General features: G+C 40.1%; 1 protein-coding gene across 4 annotated transcripts in view; it reads left to right on the plus strand.

Moving 5' to 3' along the window:
- The window catches only part of ZEB1 (zinc finger E-box binding homeobox 1), a 128,949-nt gene extending 109,758 nt beyond the window's left edge, over positions 1-19,191 (plus strand). For all 4 annotated transcript variants that reach the window (XM_083824318.1, XM_083824320.1, XM_083824319.1 and 1 more), the window contains 5 exons: positions 994-1,196; positions 6,260-6,365; positions 7,876-9,686; positions 11,237-11,417; positions 16,730-19,191. In XM_083824318.1, coding sequence (XP_083680444.1) covers positions 994-1,196; positions 6,260-6,365; positions 7,876-9,686; positions 11,237-11,417; positions 16,730-17,268 — 2,840 coding nt within the window. In that variant the 3' untranslated portion in view covers positions 17,269-19,191. The remainder of the gene's footprint in view (positions 1-993; positions 1,197-6,259; positions 6,366-7,875; positions 9,687-11,236; positions 11,418-16,729) is intronic.
- The last annotated feature ends 3,717 nt before the right edge of the window (positions 19,192-22,908 follow it).

Genomic DNA, 22,908 nt, shown 5'->3' on the forward strand with positions numbered 1-22,908 from the left:
TTAGGATGGTCATTAGAGGATACCACACCTTATAAATAGCACAGCAAGTACAGCAAACCCTGCTTTTAGGTAAGCACATTTTCATTAATCTGTAAAGTAAGATGTAAAGTAAGATTCTCTGAGGAAAAAAACAATTCTAACGTAGAATCAGTTACTACATATGGGGCATAAATATATGCTTGGTAAGAAGAGATGGAGTTAAAATTTCATAAATGGTGACTTCTCAGAAATATTCTTGTCAAATTAATATTCAGCTTTAATTTGATTTCACTTTTTACTGTACTGACACAGAAGTAACTTCATGAAAGCCAGTAGAGTAAAATCCATAGGTTATATTAAAATCATATTTATGGCATCACATTTGATTTGATCTCTCCTTTCTGTCACTTATCCACTTCTCTTGCAGACACTATGTCCTACTAAAGGGTGCGTATCTGTGTATAACTAAGATTATAAACCATGTTTCTATTCTCCTTCCTCTTACAATTCTGTGTTAAGAGAAAAAAAAATTGTTCTCTGCAGGAAGCAAATACTGTTTATTCCTTAGGGACTGAAATTGGATGACCATTAAATGTTTTAGTGCTAGACTTAATTTGTAAACATGATTTCAGGGTTGCCAGTGATTGGGCTGGCCAAGTCTACAAAGCTTACTGGATCTTCAACCACGTTTTACAGTTTTCAGAGTACTTTTTAATCAGAAGTACATATGCAGGAGCTCTGGTGCTGTGTAGCAAAGTCCAACAGACTTAGGGACAGAGGTGTGGCTTGGTTTGGTGTCATTGTGCTGACATCCTCCATAGCACAGTGGGACAGCTGCATCCTACTGCAGTTAGAAAGGTAATACCTGTGGAAAAAATATAAATGGTCATTATTCCTTTTCTAAAACAGATGGAGCTTCCTAGCAGCTGCATGTTTTCTTACAATTACAATCGGTGTAGGTAAATTCAGAGCTTACAGTTTATTTAAATACGGTGTGTTCTCTCTCCTGTGTAGGAACACCCGATGCATTTTCCCAACTGCTCACCTGCCCGTATTGTGATAGAGGGTACAAGCGTTTTACCTCTCTGAAGGAACACATCAAGTACCGCCATGAAAAGAACGAAGATAACTTCAGTTGCTCCTTGTGCAGTTACACGTTCGCGTACAGGACTCAGCTGGACCGCCACATGACATCGCACAAGTCGGGACGAGATCAGGTAAGTGCCACCGGGCTGGAGGATTTGCTGTCTTCTGCAGCAGCGCCGTGAGTTGGTGTGTGAGCAGATGTCTGTACAGAGCATGTCAGATACTCATCTCAGAGTATTCGCTGGCTGGAGTCCCAATCCTGGGGCATTTACTTAAGCTTGCTGATGAAGTCAGACTTCCTCCCTTGCTATCAAAGGATGAGATGTGAATTCCTGTGCTTTCATTCATCGACACAGTATAATTGGGTTTGAGTTTTAGTTTTCAGAAGTGCTTTATTGCATTTACAGGTGATTAGGTTTTTCTGTTCATCACCTAACATTACGTAAGAGTTGTGACTCAAATTTAATCTCACATCTTTAGTGAAATACTCATATTTTTCTTCCATATATCCTGTTTGGCCGATTCAAAATTGAGTGTAGCCATTTTTGCCCTGAAGAAACAATCCATTATGTTGATTCATTTGCCTGAACTGTGAGATATAATTTATAAATATGACCCATGCTATAAGACAATATACAAAAAATTGTTCATGCGTAAATTACAGTGTTTCAATACTAAATAAAGCAATAGAAAGGGCTAAAAATATTCTGAGCTTGTTTTCTCTGGTTCATTGATTAACCCAAGGGCATGGTTCCTTGAAATGCCCTGGTGAGTTGGCCACCTCATTACTACTGAGAGACCTGAGGTTTCCCTTCCTTTCCCTTCCCTTCCCTTCCCTTCCCTTCCCTTCCCTTCCCTTCCCTTCCCTTCCCTTCCCTTCCCTTCCCTTCCCTTCCCTTCCCTTCCCTTCCCTTCCCTTCCCTTCCCTTCCCTTCCCTTCCCTTCCCTTCCCTTCCCTTCCCTTCCCTTCCCTTCCCTTCCCTTCCCTTCCCTTCCCTTCCCTTCCCTTCCCTTCCCTTCCCTTCCCTTCCCTTCCCTTCCCTTCCCTTCCCTTCCCATTTTCATTAAACTGAAAATCTGAAAGCTGTAACATCCAATAGAAAAAAGGAGATGCTCTTTTACGTATTGCTAACCCCTGTTTGACAAGCTATTACTAAGTCAAAGAGTTCAACAAGGTTAAAACTGTAGTGTCCTTCTTTACATCTGAGCGAATACATTCAGGAAAAGTTTTTACAAGAAGTAAGGGCAATCTAGTGGCAAGGGTTTTACTGTTTCGCAGGGTTTGGAATAACCTTGCCAGCGTGTTCTGGCAGGGCAGCTCTTGTTTATTCACAAGTATTTCCCCTGAACAATTCATTTCTGCCTTGCTCTCTTATTGGCTTGGCTTCCACTTTAAAGCTATCATCTTATATACAGCTTATAATTCTGACTAAAATCGATGAGAGCTTTTTGTAAAGTCTTGTTGCTGTAAGCTACCACTTTTATTTTCCATTTTTCCAACCAGAAGCCTAAAAGTAGAAGAATGAAGTAGTTGGGAGGACTTCCCATTTTTGCATATAGTTTGAAAGAAAAGAGAAAAAAATATCAAGTGAATAAACAGTCTCAGAAGAATTGCTAGAAAATGAAGCATTGTGTTGCTGCAGGAAATGTTTGAGATATTTTAATGGGCTTATACTTCTGAAGGACATGACTGCATTTGATAAGCAGGAATATTGTTTCTGTGAAGTATCTGGAACTCAGCATTCACCAGGTTACATGTGATTTTCTAGAGCCATAGCCAGAGTCAGAACTATAGTAGTGCAGATACTTGGTAAATTTGAAATGCTTATTTGTTTATGTTATTGTCACAATGTTGTCGTGTCATCAGATTTGCTTCATGCACATGGTTACATCGTTTGTGTAATGGAAAACTGAATTTTATCTATAGTAAAGTATAGGCCTCCTGGCCATGGATCTTCAACAGCAACATCTTCAAAACTCAACGTTTCCTGTTCTTCCTTATTCATAAAGGACGTGCCCTGAAAGCAGATTATTTGGATAACTTTCTGTTAGCTGATCAGTGGCCAGCATGTGACAGTTTTATAACTGGAAGCAGTGAGCAAAGATAATTTCGAGTGTAGTGGAGGCAGCGGAAGAGGTATGTGCAGGCTGTGCCTTCCTCTGAGGAAGAGGCAAACATGGCAGGCTTTGCTGCTGCTTCTGCTCCGGTGGAGAGCTGAGCACTGATCCTGCACCGTCTCCTTCATCCCTCTCCTCCCTGTTCCCCCCCTTTCCTCATACTGCTGTACACTTGCTCTGGCACCAGCTAAGGGTGAGTAGGCGGCAGTGGTGGATGTGTATCACCTGCTTTCACATCTGATCCCCCAAAGAGATGCAGTATGGATAAATGCTTCCTGTGTTTTGTTTTTCTTCTCATCTATCTACAAAGCACCCAGAGCTAGTCTGATAAAATTCCGTATTGCCATGGACGCAGCTGACGAATGACCATTCAGAAGACCATTACCAAATTGTCTGTGAAAGGCCACCAATTTACCTGTGATTCCTATTTTCCAAACAACTTTTCAGGATTCCCATTAGTGGTTTCATTTCTCTAGTATGAAGAGAGTGGACTTCTGTCCAAAGCACGGTAAATATTTGATGTAGAGCTCTGTTCGTGGCTACTTACAGACCTTAAGGACGATGTTTCTTCTTTCAGTCCTAAAAGAAATGCAGAAGATTATGGTCTGAATGCTGAGGTTAACTCTTAATGAACAGAAAACAGCAGTTATGTACAGTGCATTAAACAATATATCACACATCAGAGGCACAAAAATACAGATTTAACAGTACTGGAAGAGGTAAAAATATTTGAATCTGAGAAAATGAAGGTGAAAGCCTCACAGATGGTACTTCAGAGAAGAGTCATGATTTCTCAGTTAGTTCTAAAGAAGATTCTGCAGTGTACCTCTTGAGGATATCCCAGATTTAAAATAAATAAATGAAGTGTAGGAGGGACAGAGATAAGAGAAAGCTGAATAAAGAATTACAAATATAAGAAGGTAAGGCAACACAGATGGAAATGCTACCTACCAGAAGGCTCAAAGCACTGAAAGCAGCTTATGGCTGTAACCAGGAAAACAGAAAGACTCATTACAGATTTGGTAAAAGAAATGTGAGCTTCCATGCCAGGGAAGCAGCACGTTGAATTTTAAAAACTGGAGCAGAAATATTTTGACAGCTTGAATAAATGCAGTAATATTTAGTATTAGTATGTATGTAGTCCAGCATCTGCAGTAGCTGTTTGCATGCTGAGATCCTTTAACTTGCATAATCTCAAGTCAAACAGCAGTAACTGATTCTCTGCAAGCTTAAGTAAATCCTGACACGGTTCCCCAGACTCAGTGAAGCTGGATCATTAAAGCGCAGTGAGTCAGCCACAATCTTCTAGAGCATCATCTTCAACGTATGTAGTGAAACAAAGCTCAGAAGATGTGTGGACTAGCAAAAGACAGGTGACAAACGGGGGAACAGGGGTCTAATCAGGGTAAATCGGAGTGGAGACCTCGCTGCGGAGACTTGGAGAAGGCTGAAAGGAGAGCGCACAGAGGTGGATCTGAACAGGATCTGCTGAGAGGTGAAAACTGCAGCTTAAACAAATGCTTATCCTGAGAGAAGCGCAGAATTAGAGTACTTGGAAGCAATTTAGATTATCCTTTTTCAATTTGTCTTTGGTTAGCGTCTGTATCATGTGAAGTAGGACAGGGTACAGAACAGGGGGCTTGAACATTTGGAGAGCACACCTCAGAGCAGAGTCCTCAAACTCCCTCAACCAGCAAACTCTCGCAGCTAAACGTTCTCAAGACCATCGCTCATAAATCAGGGCAGGAACGCCACCCTGCCTTCCTATCCATCCTCCCTTTCTCCAGCAGAGCCCTCGACCCCCAGCAGGCTCTCGGGGAGCAGTCCCAGGGCCGGGCAGGTCCCTGCTCAGCCGGTGGCCACCGCAGCCCAGCCGGGTGGGCAGAGGATCCCCGCCGCAGCCTCCCGCAGGGGAAGTGAACGCGCATCAGCTGCTGCGTGCTGGCTGCCCGCGCACAGGCTGTTTCCCCGGGGTACGTGAATAGCTCTGCTAATGAGTTTATGAAAATGCTCGCCAGTTACCGAAGGTCTGCAGCTGCATCCAAATGGTGGTAGGGTATCTCTCTGCAAAGTTAGCTCCGCTTAAAAAGGAGCTGCTGCTGTTATAAAGACACGATTGGTTGGAACAGCAAAAAAACTTCCATCGCTCTATTTTGTGTTGGCAATCAATCAGCTCCACGTTCTAAACCACATGCAATTTTTGTCTTTAAAAATACACATTCATAGATCTATAAAGTTTGTAAAAAAAATTAAATCGAGCATATATATTTCACATATACAGTCCCTATATTTCCCTGCCTTTCTTTGCTTTTGTTTTTTCTTAAGTTATAATGAAAAAGCTATATTAAAAGTAATTTGATTAAAATTTAAAAGTACTTGACAATAAATGCTCCCAAAAGGTGAAATATAACAAAAGTAATTACAGAGCTTCAATGCAAACAGTGAGGAAGTGTGATGTTGTGTACTTGGGAAATCTCTCGATATTTATTTTAATTTAGTTTTTTGCATTTATTTTGAGAATTAATTGTGACTGAGAGTGCCTTTGTTGTCACTGAGCCATCTTCTCTTGAGCAATCCTGTGGCACCATTACATAAAGGAATCCAAGGCCAACAGTAAGCACTGGAAGCATGTAAATGGAAAAATCAAGTCACCTGATTAAACTTTAAACAGGCTTTTATATGCTTTAATGTTTCTCTATTCTGTGTGACATATTCTGTGGTTGGTGGGCTTGGGGTTTTTCTTGGTTTTTTGCTTTCACAAATTGAATTAGCATACATCTTGGAACTTCTTACTCATATAGCATGTCAGTACAAGCTTCATCTGAAGTTAGGAGAAGGGGCAAATACTTTTTTTCTTTTTACTGTACCAGATTTATTCAGAAGATACACATGGTTCAGTTTTAACCTGACTTCTAATTTGTTTCTTTTTCATGCATAACACATACCACCTTCAGTCTCTTAAAATTATGATTGATTATTTTCAGTTTTGTATTGCATTTTCTCTGTTACAATGTGAAAACACGAAGTTTTTTCCAATATGCTGTTCTGTGCAATAATGTTATTTTTTTTCTTACAGAGACATGTGACGCAATCCAGCGGTAATCGAAAATTCAAGTGCACTGAATGTGGAAAAGCTTTTAAATATAAGCATCATCTAAAGGAGCACCTACGAATCCACAGTGGTAAATAAATCAAGCATTGAATTATGTACTAATGTTACCATTCCTACTTTCTGTAACTTTGATGAGATATCAGCCTTGTAAGTCTAAGTTTAAAATACGACGGGTGTTTCTTTTTTCTTCCTCTGAGATTCTGCACCTACTGACTGCAGCCTTCAGCTGTGTGCAGAAAGTAAGTAGGATGACTTAAGGATTTACAGTTGCAGCTTGAGCTCTGACACTTAAGGAAAACTTCACTTGTGACAGAAGAAATGGGGGCATCCTTCCAGTCCTTTTTACTGGTCTGGTTTTTCTCAGTGTTTGCAGACCACGCTGCATGTTATGAGCCTTGCTAGAAAATTTTCGTTGATAACAATCAGGATATAACAACTGTGCTTCCTACTGTGGCTGTGATTTTCATCATTCCACAATAGTGATATTAAAATAGCCTTAAGACACAGGTCTGAAATTGTGATACACTGTCACAACAGTTTCAATTTGCAATTAATTAATGTGTAGTATTGTATATTAATATTCATTATATTATATAATAAGTCACTCAGAAGAGCTTCTTATTTTCTCTCTTTAACCCAAATGTACCCACTAACAGTAAGTCTGAAAACAGGGTGTTAGGCCGTCTTTTCCCTTCTTATTGGTTGCTTGGCCATGATAATAGCAATTAAGAGCACCTTACTCAGAAGTCTTCCCTCAGCAAACATCAAATTCATTTCATTTCCACAGAGTACTGGCATCTGTGTCTGTGCATGGGAAAGCTTCAGCCAACGCAGTTTTCATTCTGAAGAAAGCCAGCTGTTCTGGCTTTTTCCTTTTCCTCTGTAACACAGATCCCCTGAAAAGTCAACTCCGTGGGTGTAACGATTGCATATTTGTATGCATCTTCCTGACCATTTAACCTGATACTCATCTCTGAAGGCAAACAGACATTGGTCTTACGCATGGTTCTGGTTTCCCTTTACCTAAACTTCGCTTGTTTATATTCAGCCGATGAGCATTACAGGAAAATACAGATATTTTGTATTTGTATTTGCTGCAGAAAAATGCAGCTCCGTATTTAATTATGATTTACATTTATGCCATTTGTATTTTTCTTTGGTTAAACATATTCTGCTTTTTTTCCATTCTGAAGTGTTTAATGCTTCTTCTGACATTAGTAATATTACTGCTGGAATGGAGTTTAATGAAATCCGCAAGTATCGTGTAGACTCATTCATGTGATATGTAGGCAGTTACTGGGAAGTACCAGAATGTATCATGATCATGTGGGTGCCATCCTTTGTCTTCTATTGGACCACAGTTAAACTTATCAGAGATCCTAGGATCAGAGCTAGAGATGATGTAATTGCTTTAGGTGTTCAATTCACTGTAAAGGATTTTTTTCTCTAGGACTCTTTGAAAGCTAATTTTGATGTATTCTTTTCTGTTTACTGTGCTTGATGAAGTTACACTGTAACCTGATGAAACATTGCATGCACCTTTTTTCTTCTTTCTTTTTTTTTTTTCTTTTGATCTTCAGGAGAGAAGCCATATGAGTGCCCAAACTGCAAGAAACGTTTTTCTCATTCTGGTTCATACAGCTCACACATAAGCAGTAAGAAGTGCATTGGTTTGATGCCCGTGAATGGTCGAGCTCGGTCAGGGCTCAAGACGTCTCAGTGCTCCTCCCCTTCCCTTTCTGCATCACCCGGTAGCCCAGCAAGACCACAGATACGACAAAAGATAGAAAATAAACCCTTGCAAGAGCAACTTCCTGTTAACCAAATTAAAACTGAACCTGTGGATTATGAATTCAAGCCCATAGTGGTTGCTTCAGGAATTAATTGTTCAACCCCTTTGCAGAATGGGGTTTTTAGTGGTGGTAGCCCATTGCAGGCAACCAGTTCTCCTCAGGGTGTGGTGCAAGCTGTTGTTCTGCCAACAGTAGGTCTGGTGTCTCCCATAAGCATCAACTTAAGTGACATTCAAAACGTACTTAAAGTGGCAGTGGATGGTAATGTAATAAGGCAAGTATTGGAAAACAATCATGCTAGTCTTGCATCCAAAGAACAAGAAACAATCAGCAATGCATCTATACAACAAGCTGGCCATTCCCTCATTTCAGCTATCAGTCTTCCTTTGGTTGACCAAGATGGGACAACCAAAATTATCATTAACTACAGCTTGGAGCAGCCAAGTCAACTTCAGGTTGTTCCACAAAATCTAAAAAAAGAACACTCTGTTCCTGCAAACAGTTGCAAAAATGAAAAATTACCAGAAGATCTTACGGTGAAGTCTGAGAAAGATAAGAACTTTGAAGGAGAGACCAATGATAGCACTTGTCTTCTTTGTGATGACTGTCCAGGAGATCTTAATGCACTTCAAGAATTAAAGCACTATGAAACGAAAAATCCTCCTCAGCTTCCTCAGTCCAGTGAAACAGAAGCTGAGAAGTCTGACTCCCCTGTCCCATCAGAAACTGGGGAGAACAACTTGTCTCCTGGTCAGCCACCTTTAAAGAACCTTTTATCGCTCCTAAAAGCATATTATGCATTAAATGCACAACCAAGCGCAGAAGAGCTTTCAAAAATAGCCGATTCAGTAAACCTACCACTGGATGTGGTAAAAAAGTGGTTTGAAAAAATGCAAGCTGGACAAATTTCTGTGCACTCTTCTGGACCATCTTCTCCCGAACAAGCTAAAGTAAGCAGCCCCACAGATAACGATGATCAAGCAGCAACTACAAATGTGAGTGAACCCCAGAACAGCACAAGTAATTCAGAAAATCCAGTCAGTACAACAAAATCTCAGACTTTATCAGGGGGATCAACTCTGAATGGTTCACGCAGTAGCACGCCATCCCCATCGCCACTAAACCTTTCTTCATCACGAAATTCACAGGGTTATACGTACACGGCAGAGGGTGTACAAGAAGAGCCACAAATTGAACCTCTTGACCTTTCGCTACCAAAGCAACATGGAGAACTGTTGGAAAGATCTACCATAACTAGTGTTTACCAGAACAGTGTTTATTCTGTCCAAGAAGAACCTTTGAACTTAACTTGTGCAAAAAAAGAACCACAAAAGGACAACAGTATTACAGACTCTGATCCTATTGTAAATGTAATCCCACCAAGTGCCAATCCCATAAATATTGCTATACCTACAGTCACTGCCCAGTTACCTACAATTGTTGCCATTGCTGACCAGAACAGTGTTCCATGCTTGAGAGCTCTCGCTGCCAATAAGCAAACCATTTTGATTCCCCAGGTGGCTTATACGTACTCTACTACAGTTAGTCCTGCAGTTCAGGAAACACCACCAAAACAGACCCAAGCCAATGGAAGTCAGGTACTGAAGTCTGTGTGTTCCTGTGCACTGTATATGATGTGTTCACTCTGTATCCATACTAAACTAATAGAAAATTGTTACATTAAATAAAATGTAAACACAAACTGTCCCGTTTATTCGGTTTGACTATTAACAGGTACTAGGTGTCACTATTAACACCTTTGCAAAGCTAGTCAGCTCAGTCAGCTGGAGTCTAGACTGACAGCTGCAGTCTAGTTCTGTGCATGGACAAGTCGATTCTTCACTCAATTGTGCCGTTCAGAAGTGTCTTCTTGAACATTAGTGCTCAGTATTTTAAAGACAGTTTAGTTCTCCTGATCAAAAACCGAAGTAAAGCCATGGCTTAGATTCCTTATCTCCTCTTTCCCCACATCCAGAAAATAAACCATTTGTAAGTTCTTGCTATTCTTTTCACTCTGCTCTGCTTTCTTAGCTTGCAGAGTAACTGAATTCATCCTACACAATAACAGCACTTTAAACAAAATTCGGAAGCATTTTCAATTGGAAGTAGGGTGGGTATTATCTTTGTCGTGCACCACTCCTGTACCCTGATCGGTTCCTCCCTGGGTACCGCTAGATGTGATCTAACCAGGGTTAGTTGGGCTGAGAGATACCAATGTATATGGAGGTAGGGACAGAGCAGAACTGAACTGACTTACGTAAAGACTTAGCATTTCTAATTAAATCGTAGAAATAGGCTGTTCAGCATTTTATGCAGGCTTCTGTATAGCCAGGGACTGGGGAGCCATGAAGATTGACAGGGCTGCTTATGTGTTAGAGTTTAGGAGGCAGACAAAATATGAGGTAACTAATACATACATTTTAATATTCAGATTTGATAATATATGACAAAATTAATTATGTGTGTTGTGATACTATCAGTAGAAAATGCTACGCTACTTACAGGTGAGCTTTAACACCTGAAATGCTTAGAAATAGGCAACAGTTACAATACATGGACAATTTTTTGTTAATGAAACATTTGAAATCCGCCATATCTTATTTTAACTAGGATTTTTGGTAGATTTATGAGGAAAACGGTGGTCAGTTATATAAATTCAAATGATAGATAGCTTTTTGTGATAACTTCGCCAAAAAATCTTCCGTAAAACCTGTGAAGTAGCAAAATGTGGGGGACAAACGCTCATTCAAAAATGCAGATAGGTATCTAATAGGCTCTTATACCTTCCAAACACTTCTTAAGGTATTTTACAGCTCTATAATCCTTTCCTTCCTAACATTGCACGTATTTTAGGGGCCTTAAAATGTGATGAGCCAGTGTAGCTGAGACCTGGCCAACAGTCAGGTTTGGATATGATTACAGTCAGTTGCCCTGAGAATTCTGCATCTGGATGATGGCAAGAACTGCAGAGCAGATAGGTGCAGTGAAAGATTTTTTTTGACAGTTTAAGTCTAAACAATTTTGTTTGGCCATTTACTGAATGGAATGAAAATAACTGTGTAGCTTCAGCTTACATTTTATAAATTGTGTGCTGCATCAGTGCTTTTTTTTTTTTTGAACTCAACCTTTTTTTGTAATTTTTCTTAAGGATGAAAGGCAAGACACTAGCTCAGAAGGAGTATCGAATGTAGAAGATCAAAATGATTCTGATTCAACACCCCCAAAGAAAAAGATGAGAAAGACAGAAAATGGGATGTATGCATGTGATTTATGTGACAAAATATTCCAGAAGAGCAGTTCATTATTGAGACATAAGTATGAACACACAGGTACGTACTAGGAAATGGAGTTTCAGATCATTATTTTATTGCTCATGGGTAACTGATAAGCTCAACTGGAATTCAGTTCACAGAAAACGTTGTAAGAGAAGTATAATAGTCCTTATTACCATCTGTGCCCAGACTTCTTTAAAAACCCATGTTTTGTATACTTGTTTGACACAATTGTAGTTCTATGTTTCTTAAATTTGTAAGATCTAAACCCTGAATAGAAAAATGGGGATTTTCTTCCATCTGTCTCATGGACAATCATCTGCACACCACAATCTGTAATCAAGGATTTATTATGTCTAATTTATTTTGTCTGGTTTTTAATTAAGAAAGAATATATATATACATATATTATTTACTTATTTATTTAAAAAGGACCATATATATGTATGATACTTCACATGAAAGCCAGGCTACAAAGGATTCTCAAAGTGAGCCAAATTTGTAGTTATCTGAAGTTAATAGACATTCATGATATGTAGAATCTAACCCCAAAGGAAAACCCTTGTGGCTTTCATTTTTATTTCGAATTTTTCATAATTGTTCCTTTTAGCTCCACTTCCGCTATCCTTAGTCTTTTTTTTTGAGTAAGTGTTGCTCTCTTATTTCAGTGATGTCTTCAAAAATCTCTTTTCTTACTGGTTAAGTGCCTACATTGTCTTTCTGCATATTAAGTTTTTAGTTCATCGTACTTAAATACAGAATTAAAAAGATAAAATGCTCCCCTTTGTCTTTAACATTTGATCAAGTTTCCCAAGTTGTGCTTGTTAAGATATCTTCTGTTTTCATACCTTCCCTGCTCTGAGACTCTTAACTTCTCCCTTTCATAACACAATTTTGCTTTCTGTTCTGCTTTTAAATTAAATGTTGTGTTCAGAAATGCTGCTTGTTTGACATAATTTGACAGGGAGCGCGACCAGAAAACTGCTGTCTCATTGTCTGTATTTTTTTATGTCTGGGCGAAGGCTGTGCAAAGTTGTTTTGCCTAACAACTTTGAGTGTTGAAATCAAAATAACATAACTAGGTCCGTGCTGCCTTTAAAAGAGTCTCTAAAAACAGCAGCAGAAAGGCAAGTAGTAGAGAGGCAAGTAGAAAGCAGGAAAAAAGAGCAGAAAGAGAACTCAGTCAAAGAAAGGAATTTTTTTTTCCAGTTGATATACTGGAAGCAAATTTTGTAAGTAAGACACCCATCTGTGCCAGAGAATATTTTAGAATGGTTTTCCTTTTGCCTATGACATGCTACAAGGACTTGTACACAAAAGCTAACATAAAAGCTTAGTTGATTTAAAATTTCCATCAATGTAGAAGTGTTAAAATGGTTTTGAGTTTGAATGACATTTATTGCAAGAAAAATTCCTCATTTTCTAATTTATTTATAATCATTTTTGTTCTCAAAATTGTATCTGAGAATCTCTTTATCTTTTTATGTTAGTTTTCATAGAATCATAGAATATCCCGAGTTGGAAGGGACCCATAAGGATCATCGAGTCCAACTCCTGGCACCACACAGGTCTACCCAAAAATTCAGACCATGTGACTAAGTGCACAGTCCAAACGCTTCTTGAACTCCGACAGGCTTGGTGCAGTGACTGCTTCCCTGGGGAGCCTGTTCCAGTGTGCGACCACCCCCTCAGTGCAGAACCTCTTCCTGATGTCTAGCCTAAACCTCCCCTGCCTCAGCTTGACACCGTTCCCGCGGGTCCTGTCACTGGTGACTAAAGAGAACAGATCGGCGCCTGCCCCTCCACTCCCCCTCATGAGGAAGCTGTAGACCACGATGAGGTCTCCCCTCAGCCTCCTCTTTTCCAGGCTGAACAGGCCAAGTGACCTCAGCCACTCCTCATAGGTCCTCCCCTCTAGGCCCTTCACCATCTTTGTAGCCCTCCTCTGGACACTCTCCAACAGTTTAATGTCCTTTTTGTACTGTGGTGCCCAGAACTGCACACAGTACTCGAGGTGAGGCTGCAACAGTGCAGAGCAGAGTGGAACAATCACTTCCCTTGACCGACTAGCAATGCCGTGCTTGATGCACCCCAGGACACGGTTGGCCCTCCTGGCTGCCAGGGCACGCTGCTGGCTCATATTCAACTTGCTGTCAACCACAACCCCCAGATCCCTCTCTGCGGGGCTGCTCTCCAGCGTCTCGTCGCCCAGTCTGTACGTATAGCCAGGGTTGTTCCGTCCCAGGTGCAGGACCCGGCACTTGCTTTTGTTGAACTTTATGTGGTTGGTGATCGCCCAGCTCTCCAATCTGTTCAGATCTTTCTGCAAGGTCTTTCCAGCCTCAACAGAGTCCATAACTCCTCCAAGTTTAGTGTCATCGGCAAATTTGCTCAAAACACCTTCTAGTCCTACATCCAAATCGTTTATAAAAACATTGAAGAGGACTGGCCCTAAAATAGAGCCTTGGGGGACCCCACTGGTGACCGTCCGCCAGCCTGATGGGGCCCCCTTTGAGCCCTGCCCGTCAGCCAATTGCTCACCCATCGCATGATGTTTTTGTTTAGCTGTATGCTGGACATTTTGTCCAGTAGGATCCTATGGGAAACTGTGTCAAAAGCTTTACTGAAATCCAAAAGATCACATCAGCTGTTTTCCCTTGATTGACTAGATGGGTGATCTTATCATAAAAGGAAATCAAATTTGTTAAACAGGACCTACCCCTCATGAACCCTTGTTGGCTGGGACCAAGGACTGACTTGTCCCCCAGGTGCGCTTCAATAACTTCAAGGATAATCTCCATAATTTTACCAGGCACTGATGTGAGACTGACAGGCCTGTAATTGCCAGGGTCTTCTTTCTTGCCCTTCTTGAAAATTGGTACAACATTTGCCAGCTTCCAGTCTACCGAGACCTCTCCAGATTCCCAAGACCGTTGAAAAATAATTGAGAGAGGTCCCGTGATGATGTCAGCCAGCTCTCTAAGCACCCTGGGATTAATCCCGTCCGGACCCATGGACTTGTATGGATCCAGGTGGAGCAGAAAATCTCACACACGTTCAGGGTCGGTTGGGAGTTTATCATTCCCACCATCACGGTCCCCCAGCTCAGGGCACCCTGGGTCCCGAAGCCCATCATCAAGCATTGAAGATGGAGGCAAAGAAGGCATTAAATGTCTCTGCTTTGCCTATGTCATTGTCTGTGAGGTGACCTTCCCCATCAAGTAGAGGACCTATGTTTTCTTTGGTCCTCCTTTTTCTGTTCACATATCTAAAAAAAAACTTTTTATTGTCTCCCACAGACATGGCCAGCTTCAACTCTAGTTGGGCTTTGGCCATACAAATTTTCTCCCTACAAACGCGAACAGCGTCCCTGTATTCCTTCCACATTGCCTGGCCCTGCTTCTAGCAGCCGTACATTTTCTCTCTAAGCTCCAGCAGAAGATCCCTGGTCAGCCAGGCCGGCCTTCTGCCCCACCTGCTTGACTTCCAATACTTTGGAATTGCCTGATTCTGTGCTTTTAGGAGGCAGTGCTTAAAGACTGACCATCACTGATGGATGCCAGTGCCTTCAAAAGCAGTTTCCCAGGGGACCTTGCTGACTAGTTCCCTGAGCAGCCTGGAGTCTGCTTTCCCCATATCCAGGGCTGAAGTTTTGGTGGCAGTTTTCCTTCTGTCGCCATAAATTCTAAACTCAACCACTTCATGGTCACTATAACCAAGATGGCTGCCAATTGCCACGTCCCCCACAAGACCCTCTCTGTTCTCCAGCAACAGATCTAGAAGGGCACCTTTCCTAGTTGGCTCTCTTAGCACCTGCACCAAGAAGTTATCATCTAGGTGCTTTAGGAACCTCCTGGACTTGCTCATGTCGGCCGTGTGGTAATCCCAGTTGCTGTCTGGCAAGTTGAAGTCCCCCATAAGGACAAGGGGATTTGATCTCGAGGCATCTCTTAGTTCTGCAAAGAATAATTCATCGGCGTTGTCGTCCTGGCCAGGTGGTCTGTAACAGACTCCCACAGCGGCATCCCCTTTATTTGTTCATCCCTTAGTCCTTACCCAGAGGCTCTCAACTTTGCCGTCGCCAGCTTGAAGTTCCACACAGTCCAGCGCCTGCTTCACATACATCGCCACCCCCCCACCTCGCCTACCCTGCCTGTCCCTCCTGAAGAGCCTGTAGCCATCTATTGCGACACACCAGCCACAGGACTCATCCCACCAGGTTTCGCTTATGCTGATGATGTCGTAGCTGTGGGACTGGGCCAAGGCTTCTAGCTCATCCATTTTATTCCTCATACTGCATGCGTTTGTGTAAAAGCACTTCAAATGCGCCTCCTTACATGCAGCACCTTGTGGAGCCGACCGAAGGACCTCACTAGCACGCAGTCCCTCTGATTCCAGCGCGCCATCCCTTAGCTTGTCACCGGCGGGCCTGGTTTTACCCTTTCCCCCTTCGACTCTAGTTTAAAGCCCTATCTGTCAACCCCGCTAATTCCTGAGCAAAAATCCTTTTCCCGCTCTGAGAGAGGCACATCCCATCTGGTGCCAGCAGGCCCGGTGTCGCGTAGACCTTCCCATGATCAACAAACCCAAAGTTCTGCCGGTTGCACCAGTCCCGAAGCCACGTATTAATATGACGAGTCTGCTCGTCAGCATCGATCCCCCGTATTGGAAGGACAGAAGCAAACACAACCTGTGCCCCTGAACCTTTAACTAGTCGCCCCAAAGCCCTGAGGTCCCTCTCGGACTTCTCCTTGCTACTTCATCATTACCAGCCTGAAAAAACAGTAGCAGGTAGTAGTCGGTGGGCCGTACCAGGCGCATGACTTTCCTAGCAATGTCTCTCACCCGAGCCCCAGGGAGGCAACAGACTTCCCTGTGGGTTGGGTCTGGATGGCATATTGGGCCCTCTGTCCCTTTCAGAAGGGACATGACGATAACCCTTCTTTCTTTCTTGACAGAAGATGTAGCGGTGCGGGGGTTTGGTTGCCTTGCCTTAGGCACCCTCTCCAACTGGGATGGGCTTTCGTCTACATTGTTATTTTGACTGTTATGTTCTAGAGCTTCATACCTGTTATATAAGGGTAGATAGGAAGGTGAGGTGGGCAGGGACAGGGCTCGCCTTCCACCCCGAACAGGAATCTGCTTCCGTTCCCCCCCCTTGGCCTAGGTCCAACATACCGTTATACTCTTATCCTTTGGTCTCATGCAAGAAACCCAGGCTGATAATACTAGGAGCAGAATGTCTTGTTAAATAAAGTTATTAATTGTTGGTAATACATACACCAACAGCATTTTATAATGAATGCATCAGTACAATTTTTTTAAATGTTAAATACAAAATGTCCAGTTGTTTGTGCTTTATTTTCTAGGTAAAAGACCTCATGAGTGTGGAATCTGTAAAAAAGCATTCAAACACAAACACCATTTGATTGAACACATGCGACTGCATTCTGGGGAAAAACCCTACCAATGTGACAAATGTGGAAAGCGTTTTTCACACTCGGGGTCTTACTCTCAACACATGAATCATCGCTACTCCTATTGCAAACGAGAGGCAGAAGAGCGTGATAGCACAGAGCAGGAAGAGACGGGACAGGAGGTCCTAAATATTGAGCATGTTGGTGCCAGGGCATCTCCGTCGCAGATCGACTCGGATGAGAGAGAGAGTTTAACCAGGGAAGAAGAGGAAGACAGTGAAAAAGAGGAAGAGGAGGAGGAAGAAAAAGAGGTAGAAGGACTTCAGGAAGAAAAAGAATGTAGAAAACTACAAGAAGTAGAGGATGAAGAAGAAGAAGGGAAAACTGAAGGTAACAAGAATGATGAAGTTGTAAATCAAGCAAGCAATGCAGAAACAGAAGTTATACAGAATAATGGGCAGGTGTCAGAAGAAAAAACAAATAAAGCTTAAATGATAGTTTTTTCTATAAGGAAAAAAAATTGGTAATGAAGTTCATTCTATATTATACATGCTTTTCATGGAAACGCAGTAGCCTGCATACTGTGATTTCTGTTCACTACTGTGTAAAAAAATATATATTTAAAAAAAGAAAAGAAAAAAAAAAAAGAAATCCAGGTGTGCCTGAACCTCAAACTTAGTAATTTTTCACACAGTTTTCAAAGTTAGGAACAAGTTTGTAACATGAAGCAGATTAGAAAAATACAGTGACTCTGGAAGCAAAGATTTAACAGGTTGTAGGAAACCTGATTTATTAGACAAGCATCTGGCATTGTTTGTTTTATCAGTATTAATTTTCATTCTTGAGTTGATTAATTTTTAAGCTGTACAATTGGGAGAGATTTTTATGATTTTTTTTTTTTATGGCAAAACATTTCCTAAATCCGCTTCAGTATTTTATTACGTTTTTAAAATGTGAGAACTTCTGCACTACAGAATTCCCTTTTGCAGAAACCTATAATGCAGTTGCAAACAGTGCTTGGCTACCTTTGTAAATTCAACCTAGAAGGTAGCAGTTTATAACATTAGATGTTGTAGTAGAGCATATTATCATTTAAAGTGTATTGTTAGCCTTAAGAAAGCAGATGATAGAAGAACTGAAGTTTCTTACTCATGTGGTTAAAAATGTAGTTGAAAAGATTGTTGTTGAGTTCTGATTGCAGGGACTAACAGTGTTAATACTGGTAAGGACAGCAAAGTCGTCAAAATCCGTGTTTGTAATTGTGTTTTGAGTATGTAGTAACAATATGAAGGATATGATATGAAGCTTTGTATCTCCTTTGGCCTTATGCAAGACCTGTGTGCTGTAAGTGCCATTTATCAGTATTACGAAGGCTCTAACCAGCCTTTATCCAATGTGTGGCCTACAATAACTAGCATTTGTTGATTTGTATCAAACTTCTAATCTAATCATGGGGAAAAAACACTTAACCATCAGAGAAGTAAGAACACTGGTATATTTCATTATTTAATTATTTGGTGGTATTTTGGGTTAATACCTGACTTGCAGAATTTCTCTACAATAATTACAAGGGAAATTTTCTAATCTGCTTTATTGCTTTATTGGTTTACTTTAATTTCAGACACATACATGACATGTTATCTGGCTCATAAGTATTTTCAAATGTTAGTTATTATGGACCCCATTTATTAACAATGTTAGCTGATTTTTACCTATCAGTATTATTTTATTTCTTTTAGTTTATAGATCTGTGCAACATTTTGTACTGTATGTCTTCAAACCTGGCAGTATTAATACCCTTCTTACTGACATATGTACCTTTTTAGTTTTAGAAAACTTTTATATTTATGTGTCTTATTTTTATATTTCTTTATTTATTACACAGTGTAGTGTATAATACTGTAGTTTGTATTAATACAATAATATATTTTAGTATGAAAATTTGGAAAGTTGATAAGATTTAAAGTAGAGATGCAATCGGTTCTCTTGCATTGAGATTTGATTTAACAGTGTTATGTTAACATTTATACTTGCCTTGGACTGTAGAACAGATGAATTAAAATGGGAATGTATTAATTTTACAATTGCAATCAATTCATTTTACCTTTACCCAGTTTTTAATATAAAGCTCTTAAATTTTGAAATTCACTGTGTGACTAATAGCATGATGCTCTGCAGTTTTATTAAGAGATTAGCCTAACCATAAAACTCTCATTTCCTTAGTAAGCCAAATTAGAATAATCTTATAAACAGTGTTGGGAACAACGTTTAACATTTTTGTGCCAATTTGTTCCTGTATTCATGTATGTATGTTACGAATCTGAAACTTCATTTTTAAGTTCCTTGTTACATCCTGGTCATTTTCTAGTTTTTTACCAGACTCCCCATCTCACAATAAAATGCGTCAACAAGTCTGACTTACTGTCATTATTCTGGTAATTTAAAATAATTGTTTTAAATTATTTCTGCGACGTTACTCAGACATGATTCTTGTTTCAGTATAGATACTGGTTTCAACTGGATGTAAGGAGCGTATAAGTGAAAGAAATGTTTGACCGTGTACACGTAAAGGGATCGCTACATTAATTTGTTGATTCTTCAAATGTTAGTAGAACAACTAAGTTTTCAAAACAAATCACGTTTTTGTGATTTTTTCCTCCTTGATCTATATAATATACATTTTAAGGCTCTACTGAAGACTGCTTTTCAAGAATGTGAGTCTATGCCTGTTTTCTTGATTTAGCAATAAGCCAGTGAAAAAGTTGATGTATGTTTTGCTGTTGAGTTTTTAAAGATACGGCACCAACATTACAGATGTAGGTAACTTCAGTAATGTAAGTATGAATTGTAGTAATGAAGTATGAATTGAAGTAATGAAGTACATTACTTACTTCAGTAATGTAAGTATGAAGGTTTGAAAGTTGTATTACATATTCATTGTTGCAATATTTTGCAGTTTAAGCGAAGTTTAGAGTGTTATTTAAACAAATTTCTGCTCTTTAATGATCCCTAAATAGGGATTTCAGTTGTTAATTTTTTTTTACACAAACATCATATACGTTAATTTATATTCACATATCTAAGCTTTGAACAATTTTCAATCTTGTTACCTCAATACTGATATATATAAAAGGTTTATCCAATATATTAAACGTGGGTTTTTTTTTTGTATTTTTCTGTACAGTATATGAAATATTGCACTTTCTCCTGACTCAGTAGTATATCATTGAGGTAAATGTAAGAAAGCTGTTTGGAAAACAATTGCCATTTGTATTGTATCAATAATGTTGCCTTGTAATTATTATTAAAACAGAAAATGATTGGGTAGTTCAGGATTTCTTGCAGGTGAAACTGGGTAGGCTGTAGGTAAAGAAATGTACCTTTTTTAACCTATATTAAGATGGAGATTTTCAGTTATTTCATAATTCAGCAACATCTTACTTGTCTGTAGCAATAAATCCGGTGAGACGTTTGTTGAAAGTGAGGTGGAAAGAATATTTGTGCTGCCCTTAGTGGTAGAACAAAGAATTTGAATAAATTCCAGGTTGCTCACGGAAGTGAAAGCTACGTGTGAAAGGCCAGTAACTTCGGTTTCAAGAACCTTAAATAAAGCAAGAGAAAACTGTGCTTGGACAGAGAACAAAGTCCAAGCAGTTTTGATTCAGGAAACGTCATCGCATTGGAGGAGAAAATTTATATTCATTACTTAGGCTGTGAACCCATTATTAACATTTTTATCTTCAGAATGGATTGGTGTATTGAATTTCACATCTGTTTTGCTGAGAGATGCCTCTGATGTTTGTAACCTTGTAACTTCATTCATTATCCATTTGGAAAACAAAAACTGTGATGCATCTTCATTTAGCAGGGTAAACTCAGCGGGAACATAGAGGTGCGTAGGAGACCTGGATTTTATTCCTAGCTCTGTTGGTGAGATGCCTGCAGTGCAGATAGCTGGGTAAGGCAGAGGCAGCCAGGGAGTGGTGAAGGAGTCTGCCAAGGCACCAGAAGCAGTTTAGCTGCAGATATATTGACTTGTGTAATTTAATGGCAAATCAGTTTCAAGGAGAGTAAGTTTCACACACGAGAAAACATGAAAGCAAAAGCCTTTGTTTTCTGTCCTTTAAATATAAAGAGTGGAGAGGAGAAGTGAAATCTGAATCTTGTTTTAATAAAAATTCATTGTCCTAGGACCTCTTCTGTGGTCAGAAGACAAAAAGTACATCAGTTGCTCTGTGTGCCCAGATTGTTATCTGTGCCTGCTGCTTCGTCGTACTCACCACGTGTGGCTCATCTCAGTTAACACAAGCAGGAGACAGAGGACAGTCGCCAGTCTGGGGAGACAAAAAAGGGGTCCTTTGGATGCAGTACAGGACATAGCGCTGACCTGAGACTGATGTTCTGGGTTTGGTTCTGCTGCTGACCCATTTAAATACTCCAGAATATAATTAGTTGCTATGATTCAGAAACACAGGTAGAGTTGTAAAATTGTTAAAATAGTATGTCTTCTATGTCTTCTAGTAACTTGAGAACAGGAAAATATTGTAGAATAACTATAGGAAGAAAGCTAGAGAAGTATTTATTAGGTTTCATGCTCTAGGATGGGGAATGCCCTGAGATCCTCAGAAAGCAGAAGAAAAAAATAAAAAGGCACTTAAGGCTACAGAGAAAAGTGGAAGGTATGTGCAAAAAAAGCAACTGCTTTCTTTTTTTTTTTTTTTTAGTAGCATTCGAATGGCATGCCAGTGGTGGCATTCACTCAGACCCTCCACAGACACATCTCTGTCTGCTTGTGGGTTATCTGGAGTAGATTATCCATATGTGTAATTAGTAATATAGCAATGCTAAGCAATGTTTTATGTATGGGCTTGAAAGCTTTTTGAAAATGGCACTGAATTACAAAGAATCAGATGAATTAATGCATAGCAAAAAAATCAAGAAATGTTATTAGTTTATCTGATCTCAGAGCACCCATGTGCTTCGGAAGGTGGTTTAAATTTTAGTCTGAGAAGAATGGACCATGGTGTCTGCCCACAATGCAACATAGTTATCCTAAAAAAGCAGTATTCTTCAGACAGACTGAGTAAAAATGGCTTCAGCTGGCAACCAAGGGTTGTGCTCACACCCTCAGGTACGGTAATTCCAATGCAGTTTTCGGAGGTAATCCCACAGGTCTTGTCTGTGCAAACTGGGCTCGGTGCTGGTACTGGCACTGGCGAAGTATGCCGAGGACAGCGGTGGCTGCAGCACTGAGCAGCCACTTGAAAGCAAAGCCATTTACACGAGAGAAAACACAGCACCACTAACAGCGTGGGTTTGGCCACTGCAGACTGCTACATTAAGGGCTTTTAGCATCAAAGCAATAAAGATCAGGCATCCACACTCAAAACCGGCATAGAAGTCTGGAGTGTAGAAATGGCCATAGTGGAAATACTTCCTAAGCGTATGGAAGACTATTAGAGGTTAAGATAATGATCTGAAGATGAGAAAAGTCCGTTTTGCTCATGGAGGCAGTAGTGAACATAGCGGATGGCTTTGGAGCAGTGAAGGAGGAGAAAGAAAAGCGCTTAATGTGTGCTGACCTGAGCACTTCTTGGAAGTGTGGTCTTTCTAAGTTATTTACTAACAGTTTATGTCTGCACACAACTCTTTGGATGGAGGTTTTGTTGTGACTGTTTTGCAGTTCACACTCTGGTACTTATGTAACTTTTTTTTTTTTCTTTCCTTGACAGAATAGCCTCTTTGATTGTCACTATAAAAATCTCTGAATTTGATAAAGAACATTCATTGTTAGCGTATCGATCTTCTGAGGCTGTATTTTGTCTTTTATTCTTCGTGTTTTTCTTGGGCAATTGTTCTAATAATATTCACACTGTTTGATTTTCACAGAGCAAATGAATACAAAAAGGTTATGATGATCAAGTTGACTTTTAAATGTGAATAAATATTTACATCTTCTGTTTTATCCCTCTGCCCTTTCATGATGTCTGGTCACTAATCTGCCACGCGGTCTTCTTAATTGTGTTTATTACACCTCTCATACATGTTGTATATGTGTTGCCTCTAGGGGATGCAATATATTATGATATATTTCCTTGTTTCACCAAAAAGATCTGCTCTTCTTTTACACT

Source organism: Anser anser (assembly GCF_964211835.1).
Source record: "Anser anser genome assembly, chromosome: 2".
Classification (NCBI taxonomy): Eukaryota; Metazoa; Chordata; class Aves; order Anseriformes; family Anatidae; genus Anser; species Anser anser.